The following is a 16325-nucleotide window of genomic DNA, read 5'->3' as shown; positions in this document are numbered from 1 at the left end:
CCATGCCCTCCTATGACCGAGCCAGTCCTCGGTCATAGTGGAGTGGGGGCAGAGTAGGGACATGGAGGTCATAGGTTGGGCCCTGGGTGGAAAATCCTGCTCTGTGGGGAAGACGTAGCAGCCCTGCTACCCCACGGACACCAACCCTGTGCCCCACACAACTTGGTCTCCCAAACACATACTCCAAATGCTTTATTGTTCTGTTGAGATGCTTACAAATACTGAAATTACCCAGCGTGGGCCCAGCAACCATGGCCCAGGGCTGGAAAGGGGGGCAGAGAGGTGGGCGTAGTGTTAAGGCATGAAGGGCTGAGGCCAGACAGCTGGAGGCCTGGTCCTCTGCTCTCCAATTTCATTACCCTTCCGAGGCTGATGGGAAGGCAGCAGTCCCTCAGGGTCGGCCCTCTCTGATGCTTCCTCTCCTGTGCAGGCTTCCCGAGGTAGCAGCCCTGTATCCTTGTCAGAAACTCATCCGTATACAGCACCCCTGGGATGGCCCTTCTAGCTTTGTCTCCCATCTGCATCACTCCTCTTCTGGATCTAGATACCCCAGCTTCACCCCTTGTGGCTCTAAGCAAGGCACGAGTGGAAGAGAGAGGCCTGGCCCAGGGCAGGGGGAGGGCGAGGCAGGCTGTGCCTCAGGGCCTGGAGACAGGCTGGGGGCAAGGAGCTGTTCAGGACTTGGAGCTCCCCCAGCCTGAGGTGTCCAAGGGCCTGAGCTGGAGACATGATGGCACGCACCCTCCGATGGGCCCACAGCTTTAGCAGTGGGCTGAGCCGTGGAGCCATGGCAATTCGTATGTAACCATGGCAATGAAGCAGTTAATATGGTGATCATGGTGATGCGTCTGCAAAGAGGGTGGGGCTGCGAGCTCAAGGATAACGCTTGAGGTCTCTGGCCCTTGAGCAAAGTAATACAATGTATAAATGAGAACAATGGCGTAGAGCAGGCTTCGAGAGGCACACTGCCTGAGCTGTTACCCCACTCTGGATGTGGCTCTGCTCAGCCCCCAAACCCCTGCAAAGAGGGCTGAGGCAACAGGGGATCTTTGGCAGATTATCGTACCATAATTTATCCTTTACAAAAGAGAACACAGGCTGGGGAGGGCAGGACCCTGAAGGGTTATTGCAAGTTCTAGACTCCCAGGAGGCAACAAAGCCCCTTCCCTACCTTTGATATCCTGGCTGGTTCATTAGGGGGCCCAGCTCAGAATATCCCAGGACAGGCCCTTTACACAACATTCCAAAAGTCTCAGGCGCGCTCTGCCCTCCCAGGGCCTCTAGGAGCACCCCAATGAGGTCTGGAGCCCAGGGTGTGACTCCGTCTTGAGGGACAAGCAGAGCAGCAGGTAGTCAGGCATGGGTCCTGGGGCCGGCCCTCGGATCCAGGAAGCCCACCCCAGTCAGTTCATGAACTGAGTGTAGCCCTCAGCCCCTGTTACAATGACGTCCATCCAGATGCGCATGGCCTCTGCAGATGGGGCCACCATGAAGTACAGCCGGTCATGGGTCTTCACACAGAAGGTGAGGGCTGGGTTCGGGCTCTGTGGAGCGAGAGAGGAGAGTCTAAGACCGGGCTCACCCCTGGCGCCCAAAAGCATTCTCCTAACCCGCCTCTGCCCTTTCTCCTTCCTGTCTCCAGGACAACCTGGAGCTCAGGGCTGAGTCCTAAATAGGCCGGAAGTCTAGTGCTCACAGGTCAAGTGGGCCCCAAGCTGAGATGTTCCCCTCCTCACACAGGGGCAGTCCTTGGACCCTGGCAGGGTCACATCTTGCCAGGTGGGGGCACTGTTCCTTGGCACCCCCAGGCACAAAAGTCATTATCAAAAGAATCAGACACAAAGGGCTATTGCAGTGAGGACCAGAAGTTCTCCTCTCTGCAGAAGAGGGGCAGATGGAAAAGGCTACAAGCGATACGCTGAACCCCAGGACCCCAGAGGAGCAGAGATCAGGGTGTGGTGGGCTGAGGCTTGAGTGCACTGCAATGAGACAGATGACCAACCTCAAACATCTCCTGTTTTTCACCCCTCTCTACCAAATCCAGTTTCCAAGGGCCCCCTACTCCCCTTTTAACCATACCTTCTTCATTGCCCAACCCCATTGGGAGACATCCTGCTGTCATCTCAGAAGAGGGAGGCAAGCAAGCCAAATTCAAGCCCACAGGGGCTTCCTGCTCTCTGCAACCCACCTTCAATTCCTCCCTCAGGCCTGGGAAAGGGAGGGATTTTAGGGGAGAATAAAGGGTCAGGGTGGAGTAGGCTAGGGAGACGTTAATATTTGGTAGTTCTGGTTACTGTATATGGGGAGGGGTACCTCAGTCACCATAGTGAAGCTGAAAAACTTCTTCTGGGAAGGGGAGAAGGAGAGAGCAAGAGAATGTTTACAGAGAGAACAAGGGATGGGTCTGAGCCTCTGAAAAGGGCAGCCTGGAGGCCTTTGCTCCCAGAGCCCACCCATTCCCCATGGCTGGCCCTTCTGCCCTCCTCACCTTGGCTGCACTACGAAGGTGGTCATAGTATACCTCCTCGATGGCCTGGAAATAGATGATCCCCTTCAATTTCGTCTCATGCTTGTCTGCAAAGAAAGTAAGGGCCAGGCTGAGGAGGCCTGTCATACTTCAGATCATGCTGTGTTGACATGGAGCTCCTCCGTCTGGGAAATAGAGTGATTCCCAGGATTCCAGAACAGAACCCAACATGGAGCCCTGAAGATATGTTCAATGCTCAGGTCATTCAGAATTACAGAGAACGTAAATTAGGACTCCACTGAGATACCACTTCTCACCTATCGGAATGGCAAAAGTATACAAAAGATATATAGCACACTTTGGGCAAGTCTGTGGAGAAACAGGAAGTCTAATAAATGGCAGGTGGGAGTATAGACTGGTAAGCCTGTATGGAAGGTTTGGCCATATCTACTAAAATTAGAAAGATGTTGGCCCTTTGAGCCAATGATTACACTTAGGAAAACCTATCTTACACATGTACAAAATAACAAATCTACAAGATCATTCACTGCAGCAGTATTTGTAGTCACAAAAGACTGGAAAACGCATGTACCCATCAAGTGGAGACTGGCTGATAAATTATAGTGAGCCACATGATGGAATACTAGACAGCTGTTATCAGATGATGCAGAAATATCTGATATAAATCTGTATCAGACATAAATCTATAAAATATCTGATATAAACCTTTATTCAGAAATAAATCTATAAAATATATCCAGATATAAATATCTAGATATAGATGTATTTGATATAGAAAGATCTCTTAGATACATGAGAAAAAAGGAATGTATTATATGCTACCTGTTGGGTAAGAAAAGGGGTAAGAAGGGGATCAAATATATGGTGATGGAAGGAGAACTGACTCCGGGTGGAGAACACACAATGGGATTTATAGATGATGTAATACAGAATTGTGCACCTGAAATCTATGTAACTTTACTAACAACTGTCACCCCAATAAACTCTAATTTTAAAAAGGGGGGGGTAAGAATACATGTTTGCATTTGTTTATATTCCCCTAAAGAAACTCTAGAAGGATACACAGGAGTCTAATAAAAGTGGTTACCTGTAGTGAGTGGGGCATAATTCTCAATTTAAACCTTTCAATATGTTTTGATTTTTGAACTGTATGAATGCATTTACCTATTCAACTCTAGTATTTAAAAATGGAAGGAAGTATTTAGTATCAGGAAGCAGGGGTGGCAGGAAGGAGGTGGGCAATGTAACAGAGCAGAGGTGACCGTTCTGGTGGGAGGGACGGGGCAGTCAAGGGAAAGCATAGGGCCTGGGCCATCTCGTCTCATGGCAAACACTGCTCAGGCACTACAACTGACGTACTGGAAAGCAAGCCTGAGAAGACACAAAGGGGAGGTCACACAGTCACTAAGCTCAGACGGTGATGGCTGGCTGTCACCTTGCCTCACCCTGCTGTCACTTCAAGCCCGAGTCATGGGATCCTGGATCATTGCTGTAGCCTCCTAACGTGCCCTGCCCCACCCTCTGGCCCTTCACCTCATCTTCCCTAATGCCGAGGGCATGAGCTTCCTAAAGCAAATCTAATCCTGCGGCCTCAGCTCACAAGCTTCCCTGCTGGTTCCCTCACTGGGAACCTGCTGCGTCCTTGGCTCAGCCAAGACTATTTACCAGCCAGTGCCAGCATGACCCTCTGGCCTTGCCTCACACCCGTCCCCGGCACCAACACCAAGTGCTGTCTGGCCAGGCCGAGCTTCTCATGTTCCCTTAACAGGTGCTCTGCACACATTGGAATGGGCTCCAGCCCACTGCCTTGGCAAACTCCTAAGTAATCTTCAAGACCCTTTGCAAATGTCACCACAATGGTGCCCAGCTGTGCTCTTTGCTCCCACAGTATGTGTGTTCTTCTGTATAGGAACTTATGCTAAATCTGAACCCTCCTTTAAATTCATAGATCTACCTCCTCCAACACCAACTACGTACCTAGCACACACTAGGTGTTCAGGCGATGCTGAATAAATTAATCCTCGGCACTGGGACCAGAGAAGAGTCAGAGACCCTTCTCTTAGGAACTTACACTCTAGTGGGGAAGAAAGCACTTATCAGCTGTGTGACGTGGGTGTCCAAGAGAGCAGCTATGCATCATTGGTTGGTATGATTCAAGTGAGAGAACATACTGAAAGTGTGCAGCAGTGTCTGGCACATAACATGCGGCATCTGTCATCACATCATTATGCCACTGGGCTGATGTCACATGGCAGACAGACCCTGTATAATGCAGGAATTATACAGCAGAGGACAGGAACTATTCTCAGTGAGGTGGGGCCAGGAAACGTTTTACAGAGGTAATATCTGATTTGGACCCTGTAGAATTGAGGGGTTCCATTGAGTAAGTGGAAGGAGGGTCCAGGCAAAGGCAGGGAGAATGGCAGGTTCAAGGCAGGAGTAGGCAAGGCACACTGATCCAGGGCCCTGATTCCACTACAGACGCATCTTCACCAACACTTCCATCCCCTGGCCTGGCCAGCCCTCCAGCCCCCGTTCTCTCACCTCTCTTCCTTCACTGGAAACAGTAACACTCTCCCGCCGCTGCTCTCTTACCACCCACCTATCCTTGCTCTTGTGCAGTCTGCCTCCCGCCTATGTACACGGCAGAAATCTTTCTCTTAACAAGCTCCAGTCTCTGAATCGAATGGCCTTTGGGCCCACATTATTCTTGGCCTTTCTGCAGCACTCAGCTGGCGACACCCCCTGCTTGTAAACGTCTGCTCCTTTGTCTGGCTTCCTTCCCTGTTTCTACCCATTTGAACCTGGTCTCCTTTTGTTTCATAGATATTAACGAAGGTCACGTATGCCAAGTGCCAGCACCTGGCATGTGGCTTCCTGCCTCCCACCCCTTCTCCCTTTGCTGGTCCCTCCTGTTCCTCCTCCGTCCCAGGGTGCAGCCCTCTCTCTGCCTCTTCTAATTGCCCAGGTTCACTCTTAGGTCTGCCTCTTAACAGCTGTGAGACCTTGAGCAATTTAATTAACCTCTCTGAGCCTTATTTTCCTCATCTGTAAAATGGGTATAAAAACAGTGTTTCCCTCACAAGATTATGAAGATTAAATGAGGTGATGCATGTAGAGTGCTTAGCACAGCATCTGGTTCATGCAAGTTTTCAGTAAGTATGATCTCCTATTTTTGTTATTATTATTACTATTATTATTCCAACAGATTCAACTTTCACTCTGCCTCTAATCCTGACCATTACCCTAAATCTAGATGTCCCCAGGGCACTACAACCTCAGCATGCCTAAAATGGAGCTCTTCTCCCCAGGCCTGTTCCTCTCAATCTCGACGAAGTCCATTCCCAGCCCAGGTGAAAACATGGGGACACTTGTGCCTCTGCCTCTCCTGTCTCCCTACACTCAGGGCCCAGGTGGTCAGAGAAGGCTTCTTGGAGGGGGTGGCACTTGGTTAGGGACCAGGTGAGAGGGGAAGCAGGGCACTCCAGGCCTTTGCATCTTTGGCACCCAACATCTAGCCCTTTGCTTCCAGGCTCCGAGTAGGACTGCTCTTCCCGCGTTGTGGTTGGGTGGGTCTGGGTGACTGGTTGAACAGCCCTATCAGTGACTTGTGAACAAACCCAGCAGGGGCATTTAATATCAATGTAAGGCCCATTCAGGCTTCTGTTTACTGCAGCCAGCAATGTTCCAGAAAGACACGCTCTGAGGCAAAGAGAACAATGATGTAGAGCAGAGCCCCCACCACCTGCAATGTACACGGACATGTATCAGGAGTAGGAAGGAAGACTTTATGGTTTTGAGCCATTGGGATCTTAGGACTGGTTGCTTCTGCAGCACACGCTAGCCTCTCCTGAGCAGGGTACAATACAGCATCCCATGCTCCAAGTCCAGAGGGAATTCTAGAGATGGGAAACTAAGCTAGAGGCTGAGTGGAGAGAACTGAGGGAGCAAGACAGGCCAGTGGGCCTATCCCCAAGGCAGTCCTGAGTGCTCCTTGGCATTGCTCAACAGCTCGTCTTGGAATCTTTGAGAACTTCCCCAAGGGGGGGATCCATAGGATTCCATGTAGCCCCAGCATCTGCATGTCCCCTACAGCATACCCATCATGCTTTGTTTTAACTCTTTGTTCAGTATCTGCCTCCCTGACAATAAGCTTCAAGGGAGAGAGCTGTGGCCATCTTGCTCATCACCAGAACCTAGAGCAGTACCTGGAACTTATTCAACTCAGTAATTGCTGAATAAATGAATGGATGGATGAACAAGTAAACGGAAGTGAACCAGGTATACTCTATATATTTTCGGGAGGGGAGGACAAAACCCAGTCCAAGCACCTGGCCCCCAAACTTGGAAGCTTGGCCTCCTTCCAGAAGACCAGCTGTCCTGGGTGACAGAGTTCAGGAGTCTGGCTCTGGGGCAGTCTTATAGGAACTCACCCACATAATAGGAAAGGGTGCGCTTGAGCCGGTCGAAGACAAACCAGCGCTTCTTCCATGATTTAATCTTGCCGCCCATCTTGACCAAGTAGCCACGGCAGACCTGGCGGGAAGTGGGAGTAAGGAAGGATCCAAATGCACAGCCCTTAAACCTTTCTTCCCTGAGCAGCAATGTAAGTGCCATCACATGTGCCTGTATTCCTAAGGGGCTGTCCCCAACATCTCTGCAGGGCAGCATACTAGGTCCTGGGACAGAGACTTCTGCTGTTAGGGGAGAAAGCGAGGCCAGCTCTCTGAGGTAGCACAGGCACCTCTGAGCACGGGGCTCTCTCCTCGGCACGGCAGGGTCCCGCGAGCCTTGTACCTTGCTGCTGAGCACCACGTGCAGGCAGGTGTCGACGCCGTGGCCTGACGACTCGATGTGGGTCTTCAAGTCGAAATCCTCCTTGCGGACTGGCAGGTAACGGGTCAGAGGGCGTGCCTAGGAGCAGAGGGCAGGACAGCTAGGCTCTCTTCTCTTCTCCATCATTCCCTCGTCCAGGCCCTTCGGCCAGGCCTGAACCCCCAACAGACTGCCATCACTCCCTCCCTACCCCCATAGCTGTCACTCTCCTTTCACAGGGCTTGTGGCACAAGCAGAGACTTAGCGTGCCTGTGCTGACTGCTTAGGCTCGGGCAAACTGCCCAGTGAATCTATGCCTAAGTTGCCCACCCATGACCAAGACACAGCCAACCTTGTCTTGTCCCTGCCCCTCATCTGTCTCCTGGCTGAATGGAATAAAGCAGGAGGTCAAATATACACATGCTCTGAGAAGAAAAGCCCAATACGAAATCTGGTCTCTGACTTCCCATGAGAACTTATTTGGGTCATACTCCCTTTCTGGGCCTCAGTTTCCTTACATGTAAAACAGGGGCTTTGAACTAGATAATCACTAAGGCCTGTTCTACCTCAAAAATTCTGATACTAACTAGAATTCTCAGCCAACTGGAATTTTTTTCTACTCTTCTTTTCTGGGAAGAACATTAGAACAGCAACAAAATGAAACATGACAAATTATTGAAAGAAAATACAAGATGCAAAACTTCCGGGAGGCACCCTAAAGATGAGCTAACTCCACCCACCAACCACAGCAGACACTGGTGGCCCCTGAAGCAATGCCTCAGCCCACAACAGGGGGTTAGAGTCCCAAAGTGGCCAATGACTGAGGCAGGAGAGGGAACTGAGGCATATGACAAAGATTCTAAGCACAGAGGCAAAACTCAGTTTCCGATTGTTCAATTCCAAAACCCGATCCAAGCAGCCTACCCCTTAGAATTTACGTTGTTGCATCATGGGAAATCAGGGAGCTGTGATTACCGGTCACTACTCGCGGTAGATCCCATGGGATTCCTGCTCTGGGGAAGCCTATAGAAACACAATAGAAGGGACAGCCTGTCTGAATCCCTCAGGCTCTCACAGCGGCCAGGATCTGGGACCAGAGACATGGATAGATTTCCCTACCCAACCTAATTTCTCCTTCTGCCTTTAACTGTTCTGTTCAAGTCTCCTGTGTAAGGAAAAAACCCAGAGTTGGTTCTTGTACAAGGAGGAATTCTTGCCCCAAGGATAAACTAGTATAATTCTCTCTTGCGGATGTAAACCAACAGTCAGAGCGAGGTCACCTGCTGGTGGTGGGGCCTAGAGCCAAAAGGTTTGGTGGAGGGCGGGGCAGGACAGCCAGGAAGCACCAAGCCTAGGAGGTCATGGAGGGAAGGGGGAGGTCGGTGCAGCACAGACTCAGGAAGCAGAGATGAGGCCCTCGAGAGGCCAAGGGGAGCCACCCTAATGCTTGATTCTCAGCTCCCGTCTCTGAGAGGCCTATCCAGACCATCTTCTCTGACCTCAGATGTCAGCAAGGTCGTCTGCCCACTCACTCCCAACATACAGACACACACTGATTTGAACAAGCCCCATTGGGTCTATGTTCCTTGGGGCTGAGTCCCAGGTAGAATTCTGCTTGTGCTAAGCCAACAGCAATCTTTTTGGGAGTAGAACAGGAGTAGAACAGCCCAGAAGAGATACCCTGGGATGTCCCTACCTCTCCACAGCCTCACCCTCAGCCAACCACCCACTGCGCCCCAGCACCCACTTACCTGAGAAAACTGTTTCTCTCGCATCTTGACTTCCGTCTCCACCAGCTGCCGCCTCCTCGCACTCTCACTCTGCAGCCTCCGTTCCACCTGCTCCCTCCTCCTTCTCTCCTCCTCCAGGGCCTGCCGCCGTAGCTCTAGCTCCCGCTCCTGTCCCCAAAGCCAGGGGTCAGTGCCCACAGCTGCCCTCTTCCTCCAATCCCTGGCCCAGCCCTCCTCAGGACAGGGCAGACCCACCTCAGAGGGCAGCCTGGCATGAAGAGACATCATCCTCAAAGCCAACCCTCTCCAAGGACTTTGCTGGTAAGGGTAAATGCTTTAAAGTGAGATTGTCCTGGCTTCAAATCCTGGCTTAGCCACCAGTGTGAGTTCTGGGACTCTGACAAGATCATTTAAACTCCCTAAGTCTCAAGTGCCTCATCTGTACAATGGGGCCAAGAGTGCCTACTCCTGTGATCATAGTGAAAATTAAATGAGATCCTGTATGCAAATGCCTATCACTGACTCCAGCAGGAAGGAAACACTCAATAAATCAATGGGGCTCTTAAAATTTTCATCTGAATTCCTAAAACATGGATTATCTAAACGTTTCTTGACAATGAATATATTCAATGGTCCCTCCCTAATCACTAAGGCCCTCTGAAACTCCAAATTAGAAACTCCAAACTTGTACTTGAACTTCAAATTTGATGGGAAAAACTGAACTTATAAAAGCCATTGTTAAAAGATTTCTATAGTCATTAAAACGAACCATTAAATACAGAGCACGCTGGTGGTGCTATGCACGGCTTAATCACCGATACGACCTTCATGCCATTCACTTCCATTTGCCATTTCCTCCCAGCGCAAAACTTAGCAAAATCTCCTCTCTCTCTCTCCATTTGTGAAAAGCAGCTTATAAATTTGCCCTCTTCTGACGTGAATAGGACTAAGAGGCCTTCTTTTCTGGTGGTCGAGCTGCTGACTCCTGCTCCCTGGCTCCCACTCTCATCTCAGGAGATGGAGACAGAACGGCTTCCGCAGATCCTTTATCTAACTCCCTTCCAGGCCCTGGTTTCCTCAGCCTGGCTGTATCCAGGATAAACCACTGGTCCCTATTTACTGTGCCCTAGCTCCAGGCCCATGTGAAGGGACACGACTTCTCTCAGCTCCCGCTGCTCCCCAACGTCCCCCAGACAACACCTTTGCTCTGGCTTAGACATCTGCCTTCTCTTCTGTCCCTATCCCTCAACCCCCAGTTACTGCTTTTCCTAACCATCCCCAAGAGGAATGACCGGCCACTCAGGCAGACAAAAATCAAAATCCCCGTGGTAGCCAAAACGTCCACAGAAGTAAACACACAGAGACTGCAAGTTCCCACACGGGAAATGCACGTGCTGCCTCCTCTTTTCCTAAGAGCCGTGAAAAATATAATCTCACCAAGCCTCCCTATCCCCCCACTTGAGGAACGCCAACTTTAAAACACTTTCTTCCAGGGAATGTTGGTAAGCTAATATGGATGAAACAGCTTGGGGTGGACTGTGGGCCCTTGGCAGGTGGAAGGCAGTACTGGGGCCCCCATTGCCTCTGCCTCTGTGACCGACATCTGCCTCACCCTTGACTCCATGAGCCGGCTCTTCTCCACATGAGCTTCTTTCAGCATCTTTTCCATCTCCTCGATCTTCCCCACGTCTAGGCCGCTTGCACTGAAGAGGGAAGGGGAATACTGGGTGTATCGAGGAGCTGAGGAGGAGTCTGGCAGAGGCGGTGGGTCCGGTGTGGGGGAGGGCAGAGTTGGCACCATCAGGTGGGATGGGGTGGGGGTCAGGTACCTGGACATGTTGTCGGGAGAGCAGGCAGAGTTGCCTCCTGTGGAGATGCTGGTCTCCATGCTGTCAGAGCTCTCCAGGCTCAGTGTGTCATAGGCGTGCTCGCTCTCCTCTCCACGCTCCCGCCCAGCTGGCAGGTGATGCAGGATGGAGTGGTGCATGAGGGGTGGGAAGCCCGAGGGACCTGCTGGGAATGGGGCCGCCCCATGCAGGGCGTCCCACTGGCACTGAGCCTCGGCTGCTGCTTTCTGCTTCAGCTCAGCCAGTCGCCGCCGCTGCTCCTCAATCACCTGCTGCCCTACAGAAGGGACAGGTGGGAGTCACAGTGGGCAACCCACCCATCTGGAAGGACACTGGCACCATCACAGAGAGAGGGAAGAGGTGAGCAGGCAGAGCTTAACACAGGGCACCCACATGAGCCCCCACCAGCTTCCCTGAAGCCCCCACAGCTTCAGGTCCAGCTGCCCTGCCAATGCTTCAGTCGCCTGCACATCTGGCCACAGCCACACAGTCTGGCTTCAGCACTCTTTCTGCATCCTGAGCCCATACAGGGCACTGATCCTGCCCACGTGGTGCCCTGGCAGCACGACGGCCAGGTGGCTCCAGCTCACAACCAAGGCCTGAATAGGTGGGGACATATGCACCCACCCTGCCTGTTGGGGAAGGGAGAAGGAAAAGATGGGGGGAGCCCCATGAGCACCCAGGGTATAAAGCCAGATTCAGCAGCAGCGATGCAGAGCACGAGCAGCAGTGGCAGGAGAGAGGGAAAGATAGGCAAGGCGGAGTGCTGAGGCAGGAGAGCTCAGTTCGAGTGGTGAGGCAGCCAGACAGTTCAACCCAGCTCAGGCTGGGAGCCTGCGCGCCTGCGGGCAGTGGGGGCCTGGGCAGAATACAACATGCAGATGCCCGGGCAGAGGCTGCCTGGCCAAAGCAATGTCCTCAATGACCAATGCTCTACCTGCTGGGTCGTCAGTTGGGAGGGGCTCAGCAGGAAGCAACTTGACTGGTGTGGGGGACCCCAGCAGAGGGCAGAATAGAGAGACACAGAGGGGATGAGAGGAGATAGAGGCACAGACATGGGCTTTCAAACAACAAAAATGCACACAAGCAACAAGGACTCCTGGGTTCTCAGAGTCAATATCTTAGAGAACCATTTCTGGAGGTCAAGTCCATCCCCCTGCCTCTAAACAGGGCAATACCTATCCCCATTCAGGTCAAACAGCATTTCCCTATTTGTTGGGCTGTTTAGGAAAGACCTCACCACCCCCCATACCCTTAGTCGCCTGCCTTTTGATAAATACCCAGGAAGCTCTTCTTTAGGCATCTAATCTAAATCCTTTCTGCTCTTGCCTAAATCCCAATTAAAGAAAAACATCCTGTGAAAGGTGTAGGCATGGATGAGGTATGGTGTGGGGGGTGCACAGCAGATGTCCAGGGCTTCCAGGAGAGCAGGTGGGCTAGCATTGCAGCCACTCACCCTTCTGCTGCAGGGCCAGTTGGCGCTTGGTCTCAATGTCCTGCAACGTGGCTGCCAGGTTGCGAGGAAGGCTGCCTGTGCCATTCTGGGTGAGTAGAGCACTCTGCGGAGGGAGATGGAGCATTGGGACCTGAGGCTCAGAAGACCACCCCCCCAAGACATTCAGGGGTGGCTTTGGCCTCTCCCCAGTAGCCAACGCAGTCTCCCCAGCAGCCTCTATCACCCTACCACCACCACCCTGTTACACAAGCAGCCCACCCGCTGTCCTCAGACCTTTGGGGAGGGGCTACGGCCCAAGGTAGCCACGCTGAGCTGGGAGGAGGAGGAAGAAGAACCAGAGGAAGAAGGGAGGGGGCCACTGCGGGTGCGGGGCAGGGGACTGGTGACCTCACCATCCATCTTGGAGCGGTAAACCTAGAGGGAAGAGATACTGCCTGGTGAACTCCAGCTCCCTCACTGCCACCACCCCCATGTCACCTAAGCTGGCTGTGGTCCAAGGTATTGCTCTGGCTCCAGGCCCGTCTCTAGCTGGAAACAGCACTGAGCCTCCTGGACCACCCAATGACATGTTACTGGTAGCTGTCAAGCCTCCTTTCCAGGCTGTTGCTCCTTGGGCCAATCCCTGGTCCAACCCTGCATTTTGAAAGAACCTTGTAAATGGACCCATGCAAGGAGTGAGCATCAGCTGGGCGGAGTTGTATAGAAGACCAGCTGGAGACTGGGGTGCCTCTGGTCCAAGCTCTGCCATTAACATGCTGTGTGACCCTGGGCTATGCACCTCCCCACTCGGGGCCTTGGATTCCTTATCTGCAAAAGGAGTGGGTAGAACTAGACTAAATAACTGCCAAGCTCGCTCACAGCACTAACGTTAGGTGACGCTCGGCATAGGCTCTGCTACTTCCTACTTGAGTGGCCTTGGGGAGATTCCTTATCTTCTCTGAGCCCAGTGTCTGATATGTAAAATGTTAACAATATCTACCTCAAAGGCCTGTGGTGATAATTAAATGAATCAAAACACAAAAATTTCTAACCAGCTAGGTCAAAGGAGAGGTACCACACATGTTACCAAACTCCTCCCAAAGGGAACATGGAATTTTAGCTGAGATCACAGTCTTAGAGGTGCAATGCCTTCACTCAAGGAATGACTCTTGAATGGTGAGGTCTCAGGCACTACAGCAGGTTAGTGGAGTGAAACTTGGGGGAGAAGACTATCCAAATACTCTTTCCCCACCCCCGCGGTCAGCAGCTTGTTGCAGGCTCAAGTAGGCCCATAGCCTCCATGGCAACTCTGAGGAGACTTGGGCATGTCCTCAGGACTGTCGTTTCAAAGTCTTTGCTCCTCTCTGTCCTGTCTCCAAGTGTCATCCCTGGGGAGACCACAAGAGCAAAATGCTGGCAGTTCTCCCAGGACACAGTAGTCCTAGCTTCAACAAGCTCAAGAGTGTGTCAGGCTCCCATAATGAGTGAGACGCTCTGGGGTTGAGGGCTACCAAGCACAGAGCAGAGCCACAGTCTAGCCCAGCACGAGACACCAAACAGATCCCAACCTGACCACTGCTCCCAAACCCCCTTCCATTGGACAGTCAATCATGTCACCTTTGGACTCATGAAGTTGGCCCTCCAGCTGCCAAAAATATCAAGATGGTTACCTATGAGGAGACCCTCACTGCCCTCTCCGAGGTCCCATATTGCCCTGGCTGGACTGACCCTCCCCCATCACATAAGGTGGCACGTATAACGGATGGACTGGCAGAAGGTACCCAGAACAGAGAGGAGCAGGAACAGGGGAGGGATGGGCAGGAAAGGAAGGGGTTACCTGCAGCTGACGGGACGCTTTGGCAGGCAGAGGCGGGGGGGAGGAGCGAGGGGGGGCTGCAGCGGGGCCGGTCCCCAGCCCGGCCATCAGTTCCTGGTACCACTGCTCTAAGTCTACAGCTGGGAGCAGCAGCTTCTCCATCTGGAGGCGAGCGTGGGGAGGGAGCCAGGATGTAGGAGGGGAAGGATGGAGAGAAAAGGTCAGGAAATGAGAAAGGAAAGAGGAGGAAGAAGGAAGGAAAGGGAGAAGAAAGCAGGAGGATGGAGGAAGGGTGAAGAAAGGCCATTATCAGGGACATAGGAAGGTGAAGGAAGAAGGAAGGAGTACGGGAGAAAGGAGAGCATAAAAAGGAAGAGAAAAATAGTGAAAAAACAGTTGCTGTGAATGTGCTAAGGGCAAAGAGAAACAGTCAGGGCACAACTCTCAAAACACATACATGTGCTATGCCAACCATGATGCCAGTCAGCACAGCGCCCACAGGCACTGAGCACTCCCCTGGGGCTGGCCTAGAGCTGGGAAGTCGGGTGAGCAGGGGCAAAACGCACACACAAAGCCACACCAGTAGAAGGCTGGGGGTGGCAGGAACACACAGACCACCACCCTTGGGTGCAGGCATGACAGAAGCGAAGGAGGAAGGCAGGTGGTGGGAACCAGGTCCCAGGAAGCAGGGGCCCAGAGAGGCGGGCCTGGCACAGGGGTTGTGGGCATGGGGGAGGTGCCCCACATCGCCTTTAGCTGCTCAAGTGTCAGGTACTTGGGGGAAGGCCGGAACACAGGAGGGAACACAAGAGGTTAATGGAACTGGAACCCAAGAAATGGTCCTGACCGTGCGCAAAAGAAGAGCAAGAGCAGGAAGCCCAGAGCAGAGGAGGCTTGCAGAGCCCAGGAAAGCCAGAGTCCTCTCAGCACAATGCCGTCATGCTAGAGCAGAAAGCCTGCCCCTGCTTGAGCTGACCGGAGCTGAAGAAAGCTCCCGAGGCCCTGCAGAAGAGGGAACCACTCCCAACCCCACTTACGCCAGTTGCCCTTCTCCCTCACGGTTGAAGACAGACCCTGCTGTCCCCCAGCCCAGGCCTGAGGGGCAATCTAGGGCATCCACAAAGAGGCTCTTGGGCCTAGGGGGGCTCAGTAGGTGGCTGGCACCTCACTGTCAAGCAGGGGCTGTGTGAGCACGCTGGGGGAGTTGGCAGAAGCGTAGGGGTCTGAGCGGGAGCACAGCTAGAGAACCTTGGCCAGGCTCACATACTCTAGGGTGCCCAGTGGGAAAAAGAGGGGTAGGTAGAGAAGAGGTTGGCAGGTTTCAACCAAGTACCCAATACCCACACACGTGCCCTCGAGCCATCACTCCATTCCATACAGAATCCAGAGCAGGGGTGTGGAGCTCGGCTGCCCACTGTGGCCGTAGACAGCTGTGGGAGTGAGGGGGACCGAAAAAGGGCAGGTAAAATAAGTTCTCTGAGTGCTCTTCTTGACCTCCACTTTTGAGGTTGTCTTGGCATCCAGGTCCTTCCCCAGGCAGACCCTGAGGGCCAATCCCTGGGTTTACCCTGGGCTGGGGGCATGCGAAGAAGCCTAGGGATGGCCTTCCAAGAACCTACCAAGGACCAGGACCCAGCGCCAAGAGAACTCTTCTGTCTCCAATACTTCGGGCATCCCCAGTGGGGCACACACATGCAGTCACACCATTTCCGAGTGTCCCCTTGTACTCCATCTGCTGGGGCAGAGGCTGGAAGGGGTGAAGGTAGAGACACCACTAGGGCCTGAGCACGTAGCCTCTGAAAAAGAGACCTTGGCAGGGAGCAACTAAAATCCCAGGCAGAAAAGCAGGCCCACTACTCAAGGGTGAGGACTTGGAAAAATGCTAGATTGTGGGTTGGGAGGACAGGGATTGTCACATTCCATAAGCATATCCTTAGAACCCTGAGCTTATCTCAGTGGTGGGGGCATGTGAGACATTCAAAATGCACGCTGAATCAAAGCACAGGATCCTAAGCCTGCCCTATCCAAAGGAAGACTGACCAACCTGACCTGGCTCCAGAGGCCAACTGACCTCCAGGGGTCATGGAAAAGGAAAATGAGCTGGAGGGTCCAGTGTTTATGAGAACTGACAAATGGCATGCAGAATACATGCAAAGTAATATGCAAATTGATGCTCTAATTTTTTTTTATGGGC

The 16325-nt window shown here is 52.6% G+C and overlaps 1 protein-coding gene across 22 annotated transcripts in view; it reads right to left on the bottom strand.

The window, feature by feature from the left end:
- Nucleotides 1–57: 57 nt before the first annotated feature.
- PHLDB1 (pleckstrin homology like domain family B member 1) overlaps nt 58–16325 on the bottom strand; it is a 45777-nt gene continuing 29509 nt past the window's right edge. For 10 of the 22 annotated variants that reach the window (XM_033121786.1, XM_033121795.1, XM_033121789.1 and 7 more), the window contains 12 exons: nt 14153–14293; nt 12610–12750; nt 12337–12439; nt 11818–11862; nt 10863–11157; nt 10646–10736; nt 9055–9201; nt 7286–7402; nt 6922–7024; nt 2489–2574; nt 2314–2346; nt 58–1544 (listed from right to left, as the gene is read on the bottom strand). In XM_033121786.1, coding sequence (XP_032977677.1) covers nt 1404–1544; nt 2314–2346; nt 2489–2574; nt 6922–7024; nt 7286–7402; nt 9055–9201; nt 10646–10736; nt 10863–11157; nt 11818–11862; nt 12337–12439; nt 12610–12750; nt 14153–14293 — 1443 coding nt within the window. In that variant the 3' untranslated portion in view covers nt 58–1403. Of the gene's footprint in view, nt 1545–2187; nt 2209–2313; nt 2347–2488; nt 2575–6921; nt 7025–7285; nt 7403–9054; nt 9202–10645; nt 10737–10862; nt 11158–11242; nt 11513–11817; nt 11863–12336; nt 12440–12609; nt 12751–14152; nt 14294–16325 lie in introns of those variants that run through there. The other 12 variants (XM_033121794.1, XM_033121799.1, XM_033121798.1 and 9 more) reach the window with 9 other exon arrangements.

This window comes from Rhinolophus ferrumequinum, chromosome 11, assembly GCF_004115265.2.
Source record: "Rhinolophus ferrumequinum isolate MPI-CBG mRhiFer1 chromosome 11, mRhiFer1_v1.p, whole genome shotgun sequence".
Classification (NCBI taxonomy): Eukaryota; Metazoa; Chordata; class Mammalia; order Chiroptera; family Rhinolophidae; genus Rhinolophus; species Rhinolophus ferrumequinum.
Note: the sequence above shows the minus strand (reverse complement) of the source record. Positions and strands in the feature narration are given on the sequence as shown.